Source organism: Calidris pugnax, unplaced genomic scaffold (genome assembly GCF_001431845.1).
Source record: "Calidris pugnax isolate Ruff unplaced genomic scaffold, ASM143184v1 scaffold1, whole genome shotgun sequence".
Classification (NCBI taxonomy): Eukaryota; Metazoa; Chordata; class Aves; order Charadriiformes; family Scolopacidae; genus Calidris; species Calidris pugnax.
In genome coordinates, this window is record NW_015090800.1 from 4,949,135 (window position 1) to 4,972,283 (window position 23,149).

Consider the following 23,149-nt stretch of genomic DNA (forward strand, 5'->3'; position numbering starts at 1 on the left):
TGCACAGGTGGGGTGCCTGGATGTCTGGAATTGGGGATTGGATGCACAGGTGGGGTGCCTGGATGTCTGGAATTGGGGATTGGATGCACAGGTGGGGTGCCTGGATGTCTGGAGTTGGGGATTGGATGCGCAGGTGGGGTGCCTGGATGTCTAGAGTTGGGGATGACTCTGTGTGTGTGTGTTGGGATCGGATGAGTCAGTAGGGGTGTGTGTGTGTATAGGCAGACAGGTCTGTGGACCTATAAGAATGGTGTGTGTGTGTCAGCTCACAGATTTTGACTTGGCCAGGAGCAAGGGGAGGGACGCTATGCTCCCTAGCAGCGTATTAGAGTGATACAGGTATCTTTCCACCTTTAAAAGTGAGAAGGGAAATCTCCCTCTGACCGTTGTCATCCCCTGGGGACGTTCCCTCCCTTCTGGTGTGCTCTCAGCAGCACTGACTTGTAGGGTGGGCAGCAACTTACTGTCACAGCACTGCTGTCACGACAGCGGTGACCCTAACAGTGAGGCATGGACGCTTGTGGTGTCCTGCTCCTCACACAAGCTTTCAAAGAGCTGCTCTCTGTGTTTGCAGAGAGCTCTTGACAGGATATAGGACGACTCAGGACTGAAGCTGAGAGGATGACACAGGTTCCCAGAAGGTGCCAGCTGCTTCCACAGCAGGCATGTGAGGGAAGCTCTGTGCAAGGGCATGAGGCACGGCAAGCACTCAAGGTCTGACTCTACTTTATTTGTCTGGGAGGGCCCAAGGGTGAAAGGGCACAAAATGGGCCTGGGGCGGAGGAAGAGAAGTTGAGCCAGGTGCCCTGACCCCCCCAGAAGCACGTTGCACTACTTGGGTGAGTGGAGCAATAGCACAGTCTGTCTATCTGTCTGTCTGTCTGGGAAGATGTATTTTGGGAGGACCCCATGCTTGACTGCTCTCAGGTACCTTTGTTCATTGCTGTCCCTTCCTTCCTAGAAGAGTTTCATGCCACAGAAGAGATTTGTTTTTGCTCTTCGTGTTCACCTTCTGTGTCACCCATGAGGGGCTGCCTCTTCTTCAGCTCCCGGTGGTACTTGGCCATAAGGGAGGCATAGATGCAACCATAAGCAGCTGCCACCACCATCATGATGCAAACAATGCCACAAACCACCCCTGCGATGATCACAGTGCCAATAGCCCGGCGCACGCTCACAGGTCTATATCGCTGTTTCTGAGGGCATCCCACACTGGGTTCCACTTCTGTTTCTGGGCCCAATTTAGATTTGGAAGGAGTTGGGCTTCCTTTAGTGCAGGGTGGGCCAGTATTGTCCAGCACTGTAGAGCTGTTCTCATCGTCCAGCTGGGAACAGTAGTTAAACATCTCCATGGGCACCATTCGCATATCCTTCCCTTTCAGCTCCTTGGGCAGGGTACATGCCAGCTGGTCGATTTTCCCACCTGTCCCAATAGAGATAATAGGAGTGAACCACAGCTTCATCTCGATACAGTGACAGCAGAGCTAGATCTTCAGGTGGTCAAAGTTCCTATGACTCTGTTCACACCTGGTAAGGATTTGCCCTACGGAAGTCAAGCACAGCAGCATTATGGTTATCAAGTAGGGAACTGCTTTATTATAGCAGTGGGGCTATCAAATCCAGTCCCTCGTGCATGAATGCATTGCTGAGTAGAGAAAGTATTCAGAGAGCTTCTCCCATCCCCAAAAGGCAGCCATGATCTAGTGCAGGATGTTTCTAGAGCTCAAGAGTGACACTGAAGTCAGGAGGTGCTGCAGACCCCCATGTCCTGCCAGATCCACAGTGCATGTCAGAGGTGAAGGGAGAGGGTGCACCTCCATGTACTGGGGCAGAAGCAGCACACATGATACCCTTCAAAATTATTGTTTTGCCTAACGTGGAGACATTTTGCATGCCTTAGCTCTCCACAGCTGGAACAGTGTCAACCATGGCAGCTGGCTGGGATGCTTCTGCCTAGGTTGAATTTGACAGGAGAGCTCATTGTGCATATCTGCATAGACATCTTTCAGGCCAAGACGTGAAAGCCCTCTGAAACCATCTATTAAGTCAGCCTCATACTGTTTAGTAAGTTACGTAAGTGTCAGCAGAACCATTTTAGAAAAGGAGAAATTAAAGCAAAAAGATAGGACCAGGCTGTATCTTCTCAAAATAACAACAGACACACAGTCCCATCTTCTAACAACTAATCCATCCCCCCTCTGTGAAAATAGTGACAGATGTTGAAACAAATGCTTGAGCGAGTTTGGGCTATTTCTTTGGAAGGGGGAAAAAAAAGCAAAATTAACTCGGCGTGCTTTCCATCGGCTCTGTGATACGAGAGTCAAGAAAGAAAACAAACAAAACCAAAAAAGAAAAAAAAAAAGAGGAAAGTGGCACTTGTATGCTTGTTTGATTCTGCTCACACAAATGCATATTTCAGACTGCAGTGTAGCCATAGGCGTAGATAATCTCTTTGCAGCGTGGCTGTGATCAGCAGGGATGTGACAGCTGACTGTTGCTATCCGCATGATTTGAGACCATTTCCCACTCCTTCTCCAGCAAGAGAAGGTCAGGCCTCAAATCGTCATTCCTGTAAAATGTGCCATCTTTCTTTGAGTCCCAGCTCCTGAAAGCGTGTCATCCCATCGACATCCATACTAAGTGATTCATGCCTTTCCAGACTTCCATATTTCGAGGAAAAGCTGGAAAAACTTGTCAAAACTGCTTGTTTTGGAATGGAAATTTTATAGCCAATCTGACATGGGGCCTGGCTTGTTAATTGGTGATTTAGTTTGAGCTTGCCAATATTAGTTGCAGTATTTTCCTAAGTGTCACTGTTTCCTACGGTTCTTTTGTTGAAAACAAACCTGATGCTTTACAGCCAAATCTGGCTTTTATTTCTCCAGGCTTAAGGAAGAGAATGGGACAGTTCTTTTCAAGTGTGAAAAGCATGTCTTCTCTTCAGGCAGAAAGGGTGAGGCAAACTCCTAATCCTAACATTTTGATGTGATTTGAGGAAGGTTCTTTCCTCTCAAAAAAAAAAAAAAGGTAATCCTTAAGATTAGAAACAAAACAAGGAAGCGGGAATTCAGAGGACTTCTCAGCTTAGCAGTGTTGCTGTATGAAGTTGTGGTGACACTAAGCTGTCTCTTAGCGTTGCAGCATGGTTCTCATGCTCCTTGGCGAAGGTCTGGTCATTGGGTCAGCCTCACCTGCCTGATGTATCTGCCCATGTTTCTTCCCTGCCTACCTTTCTCTGCTTTTCCATGGAAAACCAGCACTCCCATGCTTGGCTCCCGCTGCGCGAGCACCTACCTCTGTAGGAGAACCACTCCATCCAGTGCTTGAAGTCTCGGAGGTTGCAGTCGCATTCCCAGGGGTTATCTCCAACTTGGAGTTGCTGCAGGCTGGTTAATGGTTCGAAGGTCACCCTGTCCAGGCTCTGCAGGCGGTTGGACCTGAGAGAGAGGGAGCGGAGAGCAGGCAGGTCATCAAAGATGCCCGAGGGTATCTGGGCCAGGCCGTTGATGGAGAGATCCAGCTGGCGCAGCAGGGCCGTGTGTTGTAGCAGGTCCTTGTCCAAGGCCCGGATGCTGTTGTTCCTCAGCTGGAGCTCTGTGAGGTTCCCCAGGTCGCTGAAGATGTTCTGAGGGAGCTGATCCAAGAAGTTGTTGGATAGATCCAGCCTCTGTAGGGCAGAGAGGTTGGAAAACACCGCTCCCGGCAGGATGCTGAGTTTGTTGTTGAGAAAGAGGAAGGTCCTGGTGTTTGTGGGGATGTCTGAGGGGATGGAGGAGAGGCCCAAGCCGCTACAGTCCACTTCCAGGTTGCCACTGTTACACTTGCAGGAGGAAGGGCAAGCAAAGAAGGACTCGGCAGCACATAGCGACAGCCAACAGCCCAGCACTGGTAGGTGAAAAGCAGGGGAGAGAGAACACAAGTATTAGAGCAGTGCTTTCCCGTCCTCACCCATCACCACCTTGAACACAGCTACAGCTACAATATGACCTTCACAGCAGGACTCCTCTCTGCAATGCCCTGCAGTGTAATGAGTGTCCTCACAGCTACATCCCGGTACTGCTGGCCTGCAGCCTGGCAGCATGAGCTTCCTCATAGGCTTTTTTTATGACCTAGCAAGTGAATATCCTTCCAGTTTCACAAGGAAGTAAGAACGGTGCATCCCAGAGGACTTTAATGCCAGATACTAGAGCACTGGAACCTGCCAGATGAGAATGGAGGAGAGAGCGGTAGGAGGTGTCACCTCTGATAAAGGACAGCTCTTTCTAAACAGTCAGGATGGAGAGAGAAGCACTGGTATATCATAGAATATATATTTAAGAAGCTCTGTTTTTTTCAGAAATAGACATGTTCATGAAAAGCTTTTAAGAAAAATTAAAACAAAGTAGCCTATATCTCAGTTGTGCCCCTGCAGTTTGAATCCTAATCTTTGTGATAGATCCAACTCAGGTCTAAGTTAGCATCTAAATCAGAATATCACTTGCTTTCCATATCCATGGTGTGTTGTGTGGGCCTTGTGATGAGACTTTTTAAATGAATTAGGTTACATTACAAAGGGATGACCAAGAAAGCTGTTAAAAATCAACAAGGAGACCCTAAACCACCGGACACTTGGTACTCGCCATTGCTCTCAAAATAGTTTCTGAATCCCATAGCAATAACCCCTCAAGTATCTCCCCTGATGAAAATTGCCCACATCAATGAAGATGAGGAAAAAAATTGCAGGTTGGTAGTTGAAGAAAGGGGTGTTAGGAAAAGAGTTAGCACACACCCCTTTCTCCTACAGTGTCTCAAAGGTAAGGTTGGGCAATCCACAAAACAGCATTTTTTAGAGCTGTTTGTGGGTCACCATTCCAGACGTGGGTCCAGATCCTGTAAATGGCATCAGGGAACTAGTTCCCAACCCTCCCTGGAAGCCAGTGGCTTTTAAAACTCTCAGGAAAGCAGGCTGCCTCCTGTCATTAGAGGAGTAGGAGTTATGTTTAAGCAGACTATGTAAAACATTTGCATCCTTCATCTTAATTCCTTTTGTGGAACTGAATTAGTTTCTTTAATGTGGGAAGCAAATTCAGCTCCCTCGCTTTTTTTTTAAGATGACAAGTTTGAGCATTTGACTAAAAGTGAAGCAGGTTTGTCTGTACGTCATGCCCTGTCCTCTCCATTTCTCACTGTTCTTCAGAGAAGGCTTGGGGTTGGTAGAGTCTTTTTAGGGGTGAATGGTAGCTAAAATGGATGCATTTATTGTCTCACCATTCTTTCCTGGATTGGAAACCAAATTCTTCTGTCCCTGCGTTTTTCCAAAGAACGAACAAGCAGGTGTTTTGTTTCTTAACCCCAAAGGAATTGTGAAAGGACTGCTATAGGAGAGGGAGCCTGTGGAGACTCATGCTGTGGAGAAGCTGTGGCTGGAACAGCTCTTCCTCTCTTCCCTCGTGCTGTTTTCCCTAGAGTTTAGTCTGACCCATAGCCCATTTTTTCATATTGACTTGGTTTCTGGCAGTGACGCTGCCTTCGTACACAAACCCTGTCATCCTGCATAGGGCCCTTTTTGCCTTCCCAGCAATCCTTGTGTGAATTGGCAGATTTATGGAGTGGTAGCCTAGGGGCAACTACACATTTTGGATCCTAAGCTATATGACTTTATTAAGGATGAAGGGATAAGTATCTCGAGAGAGTGTCTCAGCTCTTTTTTATTTCACCCATCTTTCACAATTCCTTCAAGAATTTTTTTTCTGTCCTACAGTTGAGATCTCAGGTGTACCTCAGCCGAGGCCGTACTGATCTGTGTGCTCTTTTAATGACAATTATGGATTCTTATGGTGAAATGCAAGAGAGATCTTGACCCTGAGCACCTCTGTGCTTTCTTCTCGTGCAAAGGTTGGGATCAACAGTAGAGATTGCCATGAAAGCAGATCATAGCCTGCGGACTGGTGCAGTGCAGACACTGTCTGACTGGCTGACATTTAATTCCCTCCTGAATATATTGTGCTCTTGTTGTAGGGAGAGAATTAAAAGAATGGGAGCTGCAGTGGGGAGGGGAGAGTGCCATGAGTCACTCAAGTGACCCCGTCTTTTCCTGGATGCTTAACAAAAGTACAGTATTAATAATAGATTGACAGCTGCGATGAAGAGATAACACTTAGCTGCTTTGTACACCAAGAAAGGCAAGAGCAGGCTATGTGTAATGCAATACAGGTGGCATTCTGTTCAGGGCTTATCTCTCAAAATACCTACAGACCACCGGCCCCGACTGGGTGGCCTGTGGGGTTCCACCAGTATGTATGCTGGCAGTGCCTGGTAGGAACAAAGTCTCAGGCAGTTGGCTGTGGTTCTGTTCAGGAACTGGATTTATGCCAAGTTTTTGCAGCCGTGTAGGATGTGCCAAAAATGTCTTTTTGTTACCAATATATTGCTTCATGCTTTTGGAAATATTTTACTAAAATCATAGAGAGGAGAAGGTTCTGATTTCATTTTCAGTCCCTACAAGAGTTACATCCACTGAGATGTAAAGAAGCTGAGACCAATGAATTCATCGCACTGCTTAGGATGCAGCTTTATGGGAAAGAGAGGCAGAGAAGCAACAGACAGAACCTGAAGCTGTCTTCCAGCCCTACAGAATGATAAGTAGTATGTGTTTTTGTGTTAGGGGGAGATGAAGTTACTTTGTGGGGTGTTTGGTGACTCTAGTAGGTGGCAGAAAGCTGATCCAAGAATATCAGATTAAGTCAAGATTCAGTAGCGTTCGTTATACATAATTTATAAAGCAGTCTTGTCTGTGAGGATGGATTACAAAGATGCCTGTTTTCTGGAGAAGGAAATAACTCCCTCAGCTTCTTACAGTGGTACACCCAAATTTGATCAGGAGGGCAGGAGCAAGGGAAACCACAGACCCACTCGGCCTCCTGGGCAATGAAGTGATGGACAGGCTCCAAGTGCTCCTTTTCCTCTGCTGCAGTCCCTAGATGCTTCTCTGAAGTGCAGGTACATTCCCCAATGTGGGGTTTCCACATGGCCCTGGCAGCCTCTGCTCTGCACTCAAGGGTACTACTGTAGCAGATGCGGTAGAAGATCCATGGGCTGAACTTTCACAATTTAATTTAAAAGAGATCTTCTTTATTTACTCCTTGATTTTCACTACCTGTGGCAGTGCCCAGTAGGAGAATTCTGTATTTGCATCCTGCATTCCCTTTTAAAATCTGTCATGACTTCTTCCCCCATGAAGAGCTGGGAGCCTTGCTCAGCACCCTACCACAGAGAGGAGTCTGTGGTTACAGGATGCTGATCTGAGAACTGTTCAGGGTAGATCTTTCTGCCATGGTATCTGTCTTGCTGTTTCTCACCTGCCAGGCCCACTGGAATTCAGAAGCAATCATCACTCGCTGTCCCACTTTAAGCCCATCTTCAGCTTTAGAGTCTCGCTCTCCCTCCCAGCTAGCCTGGCCTCTAAAGGAATCAGGAATTAGTTCAAACATCTCCATTCTTAGCTGTCCCTCTCCCCTATTCTTAACCCTGATGTGACCTATTTTCTTTCCACTCCCTTGACAAACAAGATCATCTTACTTAGTACCTGAGTAGGCATTACTTACGACAAGCCTCTTGCCACCTCATGAGGAACCTGCTCCTCCACCGGTGGCCAGCAATTGTAGGCAGCATTGTTGTCTTCTCCAGCGTGTCTTCACATCCACCAGCCAGCCTGGCACTCGGCCCCAAAGGGAGGAGGAATGACCTTGTAGCCTGACTTCCAGGTCCTGGAAGGGGAGAACAGAGCAGAGTTGGTGGGATTCAGTTCCCTGGGCACAGGACATGGGGCTGGGCTCAGTGTTGTCCTTTCCCCTGCCCAACTAGAGCTTTGCCTTTGAGGCATCAGCTCCGTTTTGGAGGAGAGACGGAGGATGTTTAGGGAGGTGCAGCATGACAAAGGCGCAACATTAATTCACTTTGAACCTTGCAGTGCAGAAATAAGGCCCGATTCACCTAGGTGCCACAGAGACAAACCTGTGCTTGCAGCAACTGCAGGAGCTGAAGAGCAAGCGAGCCTCCGAGGAGAAGGGAGGACCTGGGGCGGGGGAGACTGAGTGGGAGTGTTGAAAAGAGAGGAATTACATCTTAATTAGAAGAAGGAAAAATGCTCAGTCTAATTAGAAACCCAAAGACCATAAACTCTCCCCTGACAATAAGTGACTGACAACAGGTTCCTCCTTCCCTCCCGCTTCCCTTTCGGATACAGGCAAGCAGGAAAAGGGGAAACCCCATGGACCCTCTTGTCCCCCCGCTTGCTCTCTGATGTGCCACCCACAATCACGGCAGCAGTCAGATGGACACCTTTCAAGCAGGGTACAGAAATAAACCCTCCTCCATCCCCTCTGAGGGTCTCTGACAACATCCACAGCCGTTATTTTAGCTGGGCGCTGTGCTCCCACCGGGACGCTCTCCCCACACACGTGACGGCCGCTCCCCCTCCCCCAGGCTCCCCGGACTGATTTATTTTATATGGGGATGCAAACCACCAGGAAATATTTAAATTAGCCTCTCTACGAGAAAGATGAGCAGGTTCAGTGCCTGGACTAGTACATTTTCGCAAGGCTATTTAGATCATTTACCCAAATGCTAATGCATCAAATAGATGAATAACACTCATGGCACCAAAACTGATGCAGCCTTCACCCACCTGCATCCCCCCAGTCCCCAAACCGAGCTGGAGCCCTTGCCCTGCAGTCCCTGGTGAAGGAGAAGCTGCAACAAATAGCCGTCCCCGTTCAGTGGCTTGCGCTCTCCCTGGCTGCGAAGGAGACTCTCAGCCTCCCCCATATCAATCTCTTCATCCTAAATGCTGCCCCTGTGGTCTCCTGTCTGTGGGTACCCAGGAGGAGGATGAAAAGCCGCAAGCACTTACCTGGAGGGGCTCTGCCCGCAGCCACTTCCACCCGGCTCCCCGGGCAGTGCCCAATTACAGCCTCTTCCTTCCCTCTCCCTCCTCGACTTTCACTCCCCGGCAGCCAGCCGGCTTTCCGTGTGCTCTATTTAACTCCCTACAGCACAGGAATAAACGGCGGAGTTAAGCTGACAGCCACAGAGCCTTATCTGCCTGCCGGATAGCGGGAGTCGATCAGCTCCAAATCCCATTGCCGAGCGATCTCGCGTCCTCGCTCTGGGCGTCAGGGGCTGCCCGCCACGCTCTGTCTTTCCCCTCTTCCCCACCTTCGCTCCATCTAACTTTGTCAGGGTTATAGATAGCTCGGCTCCTTTTGCGCTCTTGCCTTTTGGCTCTGTTTTGTAACACCCCATCTGTATCAGCTGGCTTGGCTCCAATCAGGGGGGCTAAGCTTTGGGAAAAAAAAAAAAACAACAACAATAACAACCAGCTTCTTTGGGTGCCTTGTGACACGGCTTCCCTCTGCGGTCTCCCCTCTGCCCAAGCCCCTGCTCAGGACATGGGCTGGTGTCCCCCCACCATTCCTCTTATCCAGCCACACCATCCCCAGGCAACAGCGTGGGGCTGGAGCAGAACCAGCAGACCCCAAGTGCGAGGAGGGTGACAGGGTCTGGGTTTCAACCCCTAGCTCCTTCTGCTCTGGCAGGGCAACTCCAGCTCTTGCCCTGCTTTCTGGTACCTCCTGGGCTCGTCTCAGGCAGCGCCAAGGCTCAAGCACAGGGTGCAGGGTGGGAGGAGCAGCCGTGTATAAATAAGCCCTTTCCCTATGTTTAGAATTTATTACAGTGCATGGTGATTAACACCTGTTCAGGCTTTAATGCTGTCTGCTGTGCTGCAAGGCTCGCAAAGATGGAGGCGCCTTGATAAAACCAAGATTATTTTAAAAGCATCTCACATAAACACAGCACTTCCCGCCCCATACATAGCAGCCACCCTTTGTGCACTCATATCCATGTTTCTACGGCTTAAAAGCAGCTGTCTTCATCTACATATGCAGATATAGTCACCCAGCTAGCTCCCAAATGCGTGCACAGACTTGGGCTTGCACGTGTACTGGGGACTCTTCTGTGACCCCTATTTATCAATGTCCACGTCTTGCACAGAACTTCCTACGTCTCAAGCATAATGTGCTCAGGTGGCAGAGTATGGCAGTACGTATGGAATAGGTAGAGGTTCCTGACTGCTGAATTGCAAGGGCCAATGAGCTTCTGCATTTGTACCTTGAAGTAGTATGTTTATGAAGAAATTTTACTTCCAAGAATCCAGTAAAACCTGATTTCTCCCACAAAGGTGTTGCCCATAAGCACATTAGACCCCTCAGTGATTAGTATTCTGCAGCCAAGAGACACCAAGGAGGCGGAGAGAATTTCTGTGAATTTCTTTTTCAAAGGTTTTTCTCTGACTTGTCTTGAATTCGAACACAATTAGTCAGTTTTACTGTAGCCCAAGAGATGCCTTCTGCTGTGGAGAGCACCAGGCCAGCTGTGCTCACTGCCAACTGGGCAGCACTGGGAACCTTGTAGTCCTAGGGCAATTAGCACCTGCCCACACCTCAAGGCTCATCCAGAACACCACCAAATCTGTCTGGCTGCTTTCAGCCTAACAGCCAGGGACTTTTCCAGCCACAAGGACTCTGACAGACCTAGGAGTGCCCCCCATGCATCCCCATCCCAAAAGGAGAGGCACCATGCCATCCCTTCTGAACTAGCATGGCATTAGCTGAGTTTGGGAACTCAAGGCTGATCAGCATTGCTGGAGCTCTGGATGGTCTGAAGTCACCTAAGGGCTCCATAAACCAGCCGTTGGTCTTTCTTCCAAGCTTACTAGATGGTTCCATCTCCCTGGAGCAACATGTCAGCCAAATGCCCCATGATCCATGGGACACGGTGTCCAGAGCTTTCTTCCACGTGCTTGCAGTTGAATCTCTTTACCAGAGAAATTTCTGGAGAAATGAGCAGAGTAGCCTGTGGGGCTGGTGATGTCCTTTTCTTCTTGCCGCTTGATATAGGACAGTAAAAGACAACTTTTTTAGTTTCAGCTCAAAGCAACAGAATGAAATCATCCATTTCTGGCCCATGGGCTCCAGTGGCCAAAAATACACTGAGCTGAAGTGCCACTTGGACATTTGGCCTGCTGTCAGACTCTAGAGGACTCTCTAATGAGGATTCCCCTAATTAGCTTGAACAGGGAACTTTACTGCTGGGGGGGGTGGGGTGGGGAGAAGCTGAGGAGATTGTGACGACTCTGCAGCACTTGCCAGGGCAAAGCTACAGCAGGTACTGTGACTGTCTTGTGCTTCCCTTCTCCCTGCCCAGACATCAGTAACATTTGCAGTATCACTCTAAAGCCTTAGCTTTCTCAAGTTGGGTCCCAAGGAGCTCATTGTGAGGGTCGGGAGGGTTTCGGTTTACTGCATCCACATACTGTTTTCGTAACACTTCCCAGTTCTGTGACATCTTCATATGAAGAGCGGCTGAAGGAGCTGGGGCTGTTTAGTATGAGGAAGAGGAGGCTGAGGGGAGACCTCATCACTCTCTACAACTATTTGAAAGGACACTGTAGAGAGGTTGGTGCTGGTCTCTTCGCACAGGTAATTAACAATAGAACGAGAGGGAACGGCTTCAAGCTCCAACAGGGTAGGTTTAGATTGAACATTAGGAAGGAATTTTTCACAGAAAGAGTGGTCGGGCATTGGAACAGGCTGCCCAGGGAGGTGGTGAAGTCACCGTCCCTGGATGTGTTTAAGGGACGTTTAGATGCGGTACTGAGGGATATGGTGTAGGGGAGGACTTTGTAGAGTAGGGTAGATGGTTGGACTCGATGATCCCAAGGGTCTCTTCCAACCTCAATGATTCTATGATTCTATGATTCTATGATTCTATCCAAAGATTTCCATCTGCTCTACTAATGGCTCTTACCATGGTTGTAGGCGTTGGATTTGTTTTGTATTTAATGACCCCCAAAAGTAAGGCTGCGGTCGTAGCCAGTGGTACTTCTGCTCTAGGTGGGTGGATAAAGCCATCCCATTTTCCAGACGGGGATGCTGAGGCTAGAGGGACAGGTGACTGTGTCACTAGGATGAGTCGCAGTCAGAAGCAGAGCCCGGCAACCTCTGTCTCTGATTATCTCTCCTAGTCCTTTGCACTAACCCTTGGATGACGGCTGGGGGATCAGACTCCGTTAACAGCCTGGCTTACGAGCCTTGGCAGGGCATGTGGGTGACCTATATTACAAAAGGGTAGGTAACAGAGGCTGCAACAGATGCCAGCAATAAATGATCAGGAAGTGCACGCAGACATTCATCCCTCCTCCACGCTCTCCTTGACGAGCCATGGCAAAGTCCCTTTCCCCTTTCCAAGGCTGAATTGCTTTAGCCTTTATCAGAAAAGCAGCGGGGGGAGGGAGGGCATGCAGGATGCTTTAAGGAGATTATCTTTTTTTCCTCTCCTTTCCTGGCTACTTTTAGGATTCCTGTTTTATTACCATCACCCCATAATGGAGGGGGACAGTGATACCCCAGCATCCAGCGCTTAAAGCTTGTAGTTCTATGTCTGTTCCTTCATCAGCCCTTGGGGGGAAGGAGTTGGCTCACAGGGGGCAGGGAGACACATCAGCCCTGTGGGCTGATCACAGCAACTGGAAGTTCATGAAGTAACCTGGATGATGAGCCCCAGTGGGGAATCGTGCTCCTGACAGTCCCACAAGTGGGTTTAGATGCCATGGAGATGATGCCCATTGTCAGCCCCCCAACAGACCTAGGTCAGTCATACAAATTACTGACCACAAGAGGTCACGTTGTCTCAGCAGCAGCTCCTCGTTTGTTGTCTATTTGGACCGCAAAAGCACCCAGAGGTGGCAGCCGAGCTCAGCAGCTCTGTAGAAACACACAGTGTGTGTCACTGCCCCAGTGAGCTTCTAAGTTAAATAGCTGGGGGCTTCATTTCCAGCACTTGCTGATTTATTAACACGTGTGTTCAGGATTCATTAGTGTTGTGCTGTCACAATCAATGGAAAGCACATTTTAAATTCACACTAGAAACCCAGCTGCGGAAGAAATGGTGCCATCTGACTTGCAGTGATCAATCACAGCTAAGCAAAACACCTCATACAGAAAGCTGTAAAGTAAGTAGAAAGCCTGCAAAAACCCACTCGGTATTGTAAGGGACTCTGACTGGGTGTGAATTAAAACCTCACCCTATTCTCTGAGATGTGAAGAGGTCAAAAAGCTTCTGATCTTTGGGATGACAATGTGTAGGCACCTCTGAAATGCAAATGTGATCGGTGTTAAAAAACGTTTCGTCCCCAAACCCCTCCAAAAAAAGATCAATTTTATCCCCGTTTTATGGAGGGATAAACTATGACAGAGGTAAAAATGGCTGCTGAGTTTGACTGGCTGGAATTTCAGCTGCCTAGCTTCTGATGCTTCATCATGAGAGCCCACATCAGTTCTCCACTCAGGATTTTCAAAGCTGCCAAATGCGGTGCTTGCACTGGATCACCTGGGCTTGCAAATGCCCTCCTGTGCTGCAGAGATGGTTTGTAGGGCTTATCGAAGTTACACAGGGTAAAGGGGTTTGGGCCAGGCTTTCCCAAAGTTTCACGACAGGCCTGTGGCAAAATCAGGAGAGAAGCCAGTTTTCTTGATTCCTCATCTCGTACCTTAATCAGGAAACATTATTTGCATCCCAAGCCTCCCTGACTGATGCACAATAATGAGACTGGGAGATGGTGGAGAGGCTGGAAATACCAAGGGCATCAGGCCTCATCAAACCCTCTTGAGAAAGCACAGAACATCTGAAGGGGAGCCAAGGTGGGTAGCACGGATGGGAAAGACCCAGCTTGCTGTGGAGAAGTGGGATTCCTTGGGAAGCTGTGGAAGCAGGTGTGGAGAGCGGGATATCCAACACGGGAGTGACAGGAAAGTCCCAGCACAGCGAGAGTGCGGCATATGGAGGAGGCCCAGAGCAGCAGGAGGAGGAGAGCTGAGGGGGCAGTTGACAGGAAGAAATCCAGCCATGTGTGTGCCAGCATCTTCTCCGAGTATTACTGAAGGCAACAGACCACGTGCGTGTTTCCTCCGTGCAAAACGGAGGCAGCTAAGAAGGGAAGCGGGTGAGGGAGTGGGAGAGGGGCTCAGAGGAGGGACACATGAGCTGGCTACCCAGTTTCCTTCTCTTTTCCTTGCCACAGAGCGATGTTTTTGTTCTTCTCACACTGTTGGCAAAAATTGGTAACTGAGCGAGATGTGGAGGGGGGTTTCTACATGAAGACTGAGATAACATTTTCTGATCCAGCTGGGAACAGTTGGCTGTGGGTGGTGGCTTGTCACCAGCCCTGCCAATTCTAATCCAGATCCCAGTTTTTCTTTCTCTCAGCTGTGAAGAGCATTCTCTACAACTTTAATTTCCTGCAGGGGTTAATCCCATGGCCAGTAGTAGCTCAGGCCCTTAATCCCTGCGCTCAGCCCCTTACCAGAAGGACGGCAACCGCTCCAACCTAGCAGGTCTGAGGGAGCCACCCTTCTGCTCCCAGCTCCTCCTTTGCACCCCACGAGCATCCTCCAGCTCGCTGGCATTTAAAATGCTGCTCCCCCCTTCTTGCCAAGCCTACCCCGGAGGTGTGGGTGGGTGGCACACCACAGGGAGAGGCTCCGGGCAGAGAAGGTGACTTGGTGGGAGAATCCTGGTTCTGTGGTCCTCACACCATTCCCCACACCACACACTCAGGTATTTGACGCGCTTCTTCATTGGATGGTGCTCCAGATCCCTCAAAAATCTCTTGTTTTTATTTAGGTGGTGTTCAAGAAGTATATCTCTGGGCCCACGTTTCTGAAGGATGCTCTGAGGGCTTAGCAATTTTGAGATGACCCAGTACCTTCTCAGGGTCTTTTATTAGGGGCAATGTATGTAGCAGATCCATAACAGGGAAGCTGCCAGCCTGTCTGAGATGAGAGATACCTTTACATGCACAGAGTAGTAGATGGAGGTGCCTGTATCAGGAATAGTGTGGCCTGTATCAGGAATAGCGTGGCCAGCAGGAGTAGGGAATTCATCGTGCCTTTGGACTGGGCACTGGTGAGGCCTCACCTCGAGTACTGTGTTCAGTTCTGAGCCCTTCACTACAGGAAAGACATTGAAGTGCTGGAGCGTGTCCAGAGGAGAGCCACCAAGCTGGTGAGGGGTCTGGAGAACAAGTCCTATGAGGAGAGGCTGAGAGAACTGGGCATGTTTAGTTTGGAGGAGGCTGAAGGTAGACCTCATTGCCCTCTACAACTACCTGAAAGGAGACTGTAGAGAAGCGGGGGTTGGCCTCTTCTCCCAAAGAAATGATGACAGGACCAGAGGTAATGGTATGAAGCTGCAGCAGGGGAGATTCAGACTAGATATTAGGAAGAATTACTTTACTGAAAGAGTGGTCAGGCACTGGAACAGCCTGCCCAGGGAGGTGGTGGAGTCACCATCCCTGGAGGTATTTAAGAAACGTGTAGACGTGGCTCTTCAGGGCATGCTCTAGTGCCCAAGATTATTGGTTTGTGGTGGGGTGTAGTGTGTGCGGCTGTGGATGTGGGGTTTAGTTGGTGGGTGGTGGTTTTGGGTTTGTTGTTCTTGTGGTGGTTGTGGTGGGTTTTTTGTTTGTGGTTTTTTTTGTTTGTTTGGGTTTTTTTGGGTTTTTTTGTTGTTTTTTTGTGGTTGGACTCATGATCTCGGAGGTCCCTTCCAACCACTAAGATTCTGTGATTCTGTGATTCTGTAATTTAGCAGCAAGATAGGAAAATATAAGGTTTTTTATCAATGTAAGCTCTCAGTTCACAGTTTTGTCCCTGGAGTGTTAAGCCAGAGGTCTATTGAACAGTATGGCCAGACTGCCAAATCAAGGGACTTCCAGATCAATACCAAGAAACCCCTGTTATATCTTATGGGGGCCAAGGCACTTATGGCCAAGCCATGAACTTTTCTCCTTGTGCTTCCTCATTCCTAGAATCAGGTGAGCTTCTGCAAGTCTGGGTGATCTTGTATGCACAACACCTGCTTGTTTGCCATCACTCATGTCTGCATTAGCCTGAGAACTGGCTTTGCCTTTTTTCATAGCCTGTATTCTGAAATACGCTGGGACCCCAAGCTCACTAGCCTTCCTAATGCTTGACACTGGTTGCTTTTGCTTCTGGTGGAGAAGCCAAAGTGGTGGAGAAGTGCTGCCACCTAAACTGCTGAGTGAGAGTCCCTCCTCTTCTTCCTCACCCAGCACCTTGGCTGTGCTTCCCCAACTGCCGGCCTCTCAGAGTCAGACCACGGGCTGCAAGGGTAGTGGCTCACAACTTCAGCAGCTGGAGCAAGAGGAGGTAGAAAACATGATGGGATGAGGGAAGAACTTCTTCCAACCACTAAGATTCTGTGATTCTGTGATTCTGTAATTTAGCAGCAAGATAGGAAAATATAAGGTTTTTTATCAATGTAAGCTCTCAGTTCACAGTTTTGTCCCTGGAGTGTTAAGCCAGAGGTCTATTGAACAGTATGGCCAGACTGCCAAATCAAGGGACTTCCAGATCAATACCAAGAAACCCCTGTTATATCTTATGGGGGCCAAGGCACTTATGGCCAAGCCATGAACTTTTCTCCTTGTGCTTCCTCATTCCTAGAATCAGGTGAGCTTCTGCAAGTCTGGGTGATCTTGTATGCACAACACCTGCTTGTTTGCCATCACTCATGTCTGCATTAGCCTGAGAACTGGCTTTGCCTTTTTTCATAGCCTGTATTCTGAAATACGCTGGGACCCCAAGCTCACTAGCCTTCCTAATGCTTGACACTGGTTGCTTTTGCTTCTGGTGGAGAAGCCAAAGTGGTGGAGAAGTGCTGCCACCTAAACTGCTGAGTGAGAGTCCCTCCTCTTCTTCCTCACCCAGCACCTTGGCTGTGCTTCCCCAACTGCCGGCCTCTCAGAGTCAGACCACGGGCTGCAAGGGTAGTGGCTCACAACTTCAGCAGCTGGAGCAAGAGGAGGTAGAAAACATGATGGGATGAGGGAAGAACTTCACTACCATCTCTCATCACAAGCCTGTGCCCCAGGTGTGTTCACAGGGGCAGGGATCATCCATGCACGTGCAGCGGTGGGGCCGAGCACGAGACTCCTCTGTGCAGGAAAAACCCTCTCTGCTCTTATCGTAAGGGGATCAGTGACCCAGCACGCACACAGCTCCTGGCAAACCTCCCAAGGAAAGGCTGACTCTCATTGTTCGCACACGATGCATTTCAACTGAACTCTGAAGGAGACCTTTTGATGATTTCTTTTTCTGCCTTAGTGATTTGTATAGATCTGTTTCACTTGGTTGCCACTGTGGCATGAGGTCAGCGGCACTGCCTGTTAGAGAGAACCTGGAGCTCTTCCTCCTCTTCCACATCACCTCCCATCACCTTCCCAGAGCATCCAAGAGGGGCGTCCCTTGCAGAGCCCACACAAACTGCATGGGGTCCAGGCTGCTGCCTGCAGCTCCAGGGGTGCCTGAGTATCTCTAGGACACGCTTACAACTCTTTACAAGCTGGGAACTTTGCCCATAGCTCAACAAGATGTGGTGACAGCTCTCAAAACCCAGGGCTCCAGCCAGGATCCTTGGATGTATTTGGGTTAGCACACACATCACAGACCCATGCTGCAGAGCCTGCTGAAGTTGGGGAAGGTTTTCAAATTTGATGTGACTTTAGTTTTCTGGAGGGTTTGCAGCCACAGAAGAGAAACAGGCATGGCAATGTTCACATCCCATCAAAATCACTAAATTCAAGGAGTGTGCAGAGCAGGGCTCACCTTCAGCTCCTCTGCTGCCACGCAAGGCACCTCGCAGCAAAATCCCAGCAGCAGCAATACCATGCTTTGGGGAGCACCAGCAGCAGAGAGCCTCACCAAGAGTGGAAGAAGAGCCCAAGTGATAAGCCAAGTTGTCTCTAACAGCTCCTCTCCAGACCCAGGATGGGGTCCTACTTTTTATTCCTTGTGTGAGGGCATGGTCCATGGGGAAGGAAGCTTCCCAGCTTCCAAGCCTCCTTGGAATGAGGAGAAGAGTGGTAGCAGGGCCTGTCTTCTAAGTAACAGCCTTTGCTTGCAATCAGTCATGAAGTTCAGACTTGTATGGTCCTGCTGTAAATTGAGGTCTCAGTCCTTCCTGTGATGGGTGTGAGGCATTGCAGTGTGTAAATAACAGAAAGTTTCTTGTTTTCCCATTCATCAAGGAAGAATCAAGAAACTGTCATTTTCTTTTTTTAAAAAAAATTGCCATATGATGCAATATGCCATTTGGCTTGCAAAGCCAAGTGCTTAAATGTGAGTTAATACCTGCAGAACCTTAATTCAGCCATTTGCATGTTTGCATTAACAACACAGCCTCAGCTTACCCTAGCAAGTGCTATTCCTTTTTTTTCACAGGACCCTGTCCCATCCTCAGTGCAAAGGACACATGATACCCAAGCTAACAATGAGGATGTTGTAATAAATAAGGCTATTTTTATATGGTCAGCATTAAATATTAAGCCCCAGTTTTGGCAGGTGGCCACAGCCTGTACATTCCTAATTTTGCGGGTGCCCAACATGAGACCCTAGGGGCCATTTTGCAGAACTGCTGAGCACTCACAGCTGTTTTTCCAAAATGCTGGCAGCTTAGCCAGCAAACTGGTTCGGTCTCGAGGACTCAGTGGCACTGAGAGCCAAGAGGCTCCAAGCTCTGGTCCTGCACCTGCTGCTCCTGTGACTAAAGGGGAAGTCTCTTTTTGCTTCAAAACCAAGGAAAATAATCACTTTCTCTGGCCTCATCAGGAGCATAAATTCTCTATCATCATCTATGAGGCAACCGTAGCAGTGAACATCTTCGGAACACCACAAGACAATGAATAATGATGTATTGCCTGCAGGGCTTGGATGGCAGGCAGTAAACAAATAAAACAGGCACACGCTTTGCAGTACCAAAAAAAAAAAAAAATAATAACAGCCCCCTGCTTCACTCCCTGAGCACCATGAAGCTGGTGCCCTGAATGAGGCAGCTTATGAAAACACAGAGTGTGATGCCACCAGGACTGCAACCCGCTGCAGATGGCACCTTGCCCCAAATCCCAACATTCCCTAACTTTCAACTGCTTGGTTTTGTGACATAATCCCACCCCTCGCAGGTGATGCAACTTTTGCTTCCACCTCTCCATTCTTGCTATTAGGATGCCCTCAGCCACACAAAGCATTTTCATCAGCCAGCATTTTGGTAAAGCCACAGCAGGAATAAGGTTTGTGTTACAAGGTATTTCCATGCAGTAGGGACAGAAACAGCCCAGGGTTCCAACTCCAGCTCCTTCCCACTGAGAACTGGAGTGTGTGTCATGGTGTAGCTCTCTGGAGCATTACCCAGCTGGCAGGAGCATCCCAGTATGGGCATTTGAATGACGGCTTGAGCTACCCAGGGCTGGGACAGATGTCAAGCGGTGTAAGCAGCTGCTTGTAACCAAACATGGCAAGTGAAGGAAACCACTCGGTCTCTCTTTGAATCAGCAACAGGCAAGTGCTGAAGAGTCACCGAAGAACTGCCCAGAAATACCCTCCCACAGGCTTGAGCCTGTCCCCGTCCTCTTCCAGCCTCTGCAGCTCCCTGGATGCTCCTGTCCAGGTATCCTCGTGGCCCCGTGCTGCTGCTGCTGCCGGCCCTCCCTGCTGCACCAAGACGCAGGTCTGCCTTCATCAGGCTTCTGTGGTGCAGAAGAGCCTGGAAAAGCCTTTCTGCATCAGGTTTAGAAAAGCCAGAGGAAGGGCAGGGAGCTGGAGCAGCTCAGGAAGATGTCTGAGCCGGGAGTGCACCTTGCTAGCGTTGTGGCGTTCACTTTGCTGGAGGCAAGGGTAAAGCTATGATCTGGGATAACAATTACATAAGAGGGCTTCCCCCCTCTCTCTTTGCAAACAGCCCCTTTGCTGAGGATTTACCATAATTCCTCCGAGTGGGCAAGAAGCGCTCACAAGAGACTGCACCGATGTCTGACAGGGAGACAACTCCCGCAAGCCTTTCGCTCATGTGGAATAATTCCCTTGCAAATGTTGTTTGCCCACAGCAATTCGAGGAAGATCCGCCCCTCCCCCCCCCCCCCAACGGACCCGAGCGACAAAGCTCAGAAGAAAAAAATCGCCCGCAATTCTGGAAAGCCACCCCCTCTTCCTCACTGCTAGAAATGTCCCCTGCTTTGTGACAAGTCCCTGGGTGCCTTTAAGGGTCTTTTAGGGGGTTACATCTTTTAAAGAAGCGAGAGCAGCTGCTCCAGTCCTTTCCCAAACGAGATCTGCCTTTCTCCCTCCATCCTTGGGTGGCAGATCAGGCACTGGCAGCAGAGTGGTGCTGTGCCCTGCTCACTGCCATGGGCATCGGGGATGCGCTGGACATGTCACATTCAGGCTACCTGACAGTCCACATGGCAGGCCTGGAGCCCGGCTGGGTCATGACCTGGTTGGAGCAACAGCTCCAAACATCCTCTCTTGCCAAACCGAGAGAGCTCCGATTCTCCACGTCTCTCTTAATTAGCATGAGATGCAGTGGCAGTAATAAACTGGGCAGGCAGCGAGGGGAGGGGGGCAGAATGCCCTGAGTGGGATGTATGTGTGCACGTGTCTGTGCATGTGTATATATGCACACGTGTATATATGCACACACAGATACACACATGCTGATGCTCACATATATACCCCTATCCATAGGCTCACATCACATCGGCTCATTCGGGACCATATTCTCCCCCTTTCCTCCCGGGCAGGGCTGGAAAAGGCTGTGAAGTTTCTCTGTGCTGTGTTTCACCCCCACCCTCAGGGCTGTGCCTTCCCCCAGAAGTTCAGAAATCGCAGGCTCAGCCTGCAGGGATGCGGGAAGCAGCTCAGGGCTTATTTTTGGCTTCACTTGTGATACGGCATCCTTTACTTCGTGTCCTGTGGTCATGTCTGTGAGCCTTGTGCGTGAAATTGTACATGCACACACACAAATATACATACCCCTCATCCTAAAGCCTGTTCCCTGAATGCTGGACCTGTCCGGTTTTCCTCCCCACTTCTCCGTTTTAGATTGCTCTTCCTAAGACAGTTGAGTCCAAAATGATACCCAGCAGAGCCACCACGGGTCAGGTGAGTGGCAACTGACACGCTGGCCCCTCTCACAGCCCTGAGGAGGGGACAAAAGCCAGGGCTCTCCAGGAGCTGCCTGGTACCCAGTGACTACAGCCTCAAAGCTGCACCCCTGCTGCAAACGAAAGACTCTGGTGCCATTCAGAGCTGGGAGAAGTTGCTCCCAGCTGCCGGCACTGGAACTGGACTGGGAACCAGTACCAGCAGCCTCCGCGGCAGGGTTGTGGTTGATCACTGCCCATCAGCCCCGCACAACTGGCACTTCTGCACTGGGACCCCCACTCTCCTCCCCGGGGAAGCCGGTTCCTGGGGGGCAGCCCCACTGATCTCACATAGCCAGGGAGTTGGGTGTGTGTGTGTGTGTGAAATACAAAAGAGAGACATCTTTACTCACCTCTCTCGGGCTGGGATGGACCCTCCTGCGAGAACGGCGGCTCTTCCAGCGATCCCAGTACAATCCCAAAGCAAATCCAGCAGAAAGTCCCTCCGTTGCCCGCTGGGCTCTCGGTGGACCCTAGTTGGCAGGAGCCCCTCTTAGCCAGCCGCTCGCCCCACACGGAGGGGAGAGGAGCCGCGCGGTGAGGTGGCAGCGTGGGAAAGGGACTGTAATCCTCCGTAAATAATAAATAGGGGGGGAGAGGGAAGGAGAGAGAGAGAGAGGCGGGAGAGGGAGCGACTGCGCGCGGCGAAGTGACAGCTGGGGGTACATCTGCGATGGCAGCAGCACACGCACAGGAGCGCGCACAGAGGAGTCACCCCGCCAGGCAGGCAGGATCTGCTCCGAAACACCCAGAGGAAGGAGCTGGGGAGGTTTTCATTTCTCTCAACCCATCCTGGAGAAAGGGCTGTTGCCCGTCAGTCCCTCTCTCTCCCTCCTCCCCACCTTGCCGCCATCCCTCTCCGGGTGCTGGGAGGCAAGGGGCTCAAGGAGGGCTGAGGAGATGCCGGGGTGGGGGGAGCTCCCTGCAGAGCCCCTTGGGAGGCAGATTGGTCAGGCACAGGTTATGAGAGGAGGCACCGAGCCGAACGCCTCCTCCCCTCCTTCCATCCCTCCCCTGCCTGCTATGGCTGATGACAATAAACCCGGAGAGAAAGGCGACCAGGAGGAGCGGGGACGAGCCCTACTGTCTTTTGTGTAGGGGTGAGGTTGCAGCGAAGGGGAGGCAGCAGGGGGGAAAACAGGGGGCTTGGGAACAAGGCACCCCCTTCCCACGGGTGCTTCGGAGGCAGCAGGAGGAGGTAGCAGGTCTGGCATTGGGACTTAAGCGAGAGGTGACCACGGCAGGCTGGCCGCATCCTGCCCAGCCACAGTGGCTGAGCCCACGGGCTGCTCTAACACTTCCCTGCTTGGGTGCAGCACGACCCAGCCTCAGCTTCCTTGGGGATCTGGGGAAAGCTTAGGAGTGTTGGCAGGGGGGTAGTGTGATGAGGGGAATGGGTGAGGAAGAAGACCCACATTTTGCCCCCCAGGATTTGGTGTGCGGCAGGGAGAGTGTGCTGAGCTGCATCTCCAGCTCAAGGGAGAGGTGCGGTTACATCCACACCATGGCAGGGGCAGCCCCTGCCCTCCCTGCCACAGCCTGCTGGTACAGGGATGCAGCAGGCACCCGAATCCATCCCACTGCCTCTGTGCTCTCCTGTGGGCTCCGGCAGCCTGCCACCCCCTCAAAATCAGACCCCTCCCTTGCCTTCCTCCGGCTTGCTGAGGACCTCAGTAGCCGCATTTGCACACTGTTGTGCCCGATCCCCTTGAACTGCTTCTTCTGCCAGGTCCAGTAGCATAAGCAGGCTACCCTTGGTTTGGGCTTTTTGTTATTTTTAACTTGCCTGGAAGTTATTTTTTAAGTCATATTTTGAGTGGGGTGGTTCCACTGCTGGCTCAAGAGGGAAAATGGGAATATTTCAGAAAATAGGGTATGGGGGACGCAAATGGACAGTGCAGGCTGCCCTGCTGTTGTGGTACATTCTGCCATTTGAATCACAGGTTTTTATTTAACCATCAAACCGGCAGCTGTGAAAACGGGTTTTGAATGGTAAGGTGCATCTCGATAAGCAGGATGTAATCTTGCGACTCTCTTACGCCTTTTTGTCATGTG

The 23,149-nt window shown here is 50.2% G+C and overlaps 2 protein-coding genes across 3 annotated transcripts in view; one reads left to right on the plus strand and one right to left on the minus strand.

Moving 5' to 3' along the window:
- CACNA2D4 (calcium channel, voltage-dependent, alpha 2/delta subunit 4) overlaps positions 1–23,149 on the plus strand; it is a 136,091-nt gene that overhangs the window by 81,303 nt on the left and 31,639 nt on the right. The gene's annotated exons all lie outside the window — the stretch shown is intronic.
- On the minus strand, positions 710–22,069 carry LRTM2 (leucine-rich repeats and transmembrane domains 2). 2 transcript variants are annotated; one of them, XM_014937495.1, is made up of 4 exons: positions 21,448–22,069; positions 7,584–7,745; positions 3,295–3,885; positions 710–1,423 (listed from the first exon to the last, which is right to left on the minus strand). In XM_014937495.1, exons 2-4 carry the CDS (start codon positions 7,648–7,650, stop codon positions 969–971), a joined length of 1,113 nt encoding a protein of 370 aa, XP_014792981.1. In that variant the 5' UTR covers positions 7,651–7,745; positions 21,448–22,069; the 3' UTR covers positions 710–968. The 2 variants fall into 2 exon arrangements, with proteins under 2 accessions (XP_014792981.1, XP_014792982.1); XM_014937496.1 differs by lacking the exon at positions 21,448–22,069 and adding an exon at positions 8,891–9,002.

Bases quoted from the DNA above. Each gene is read 5' to 3' on its own strand.
- LRTM2 (XM_014937495.1), bottom strand. From the start codon at position 7,650: ATGCTGCCTACAATTGCTGGCCACCGGTGGAGGAGCAGGTTCCTCATG. The intron at 3,886-7,583 runs GTAAGTAATGCC...TTCACCTACCAG, and splicing joins GAGGTGGCAAGAGGCTTGTC to TGCTGGGCTGTTGGCTGTCG. The intron at 1,424-3,294 runs GTAGGTGCTCGC...CTATTGGGACAG, and splicing joins GGAGTGGTTCTCCTACAGAG to GTGGGAAAATCGACCAGCTG.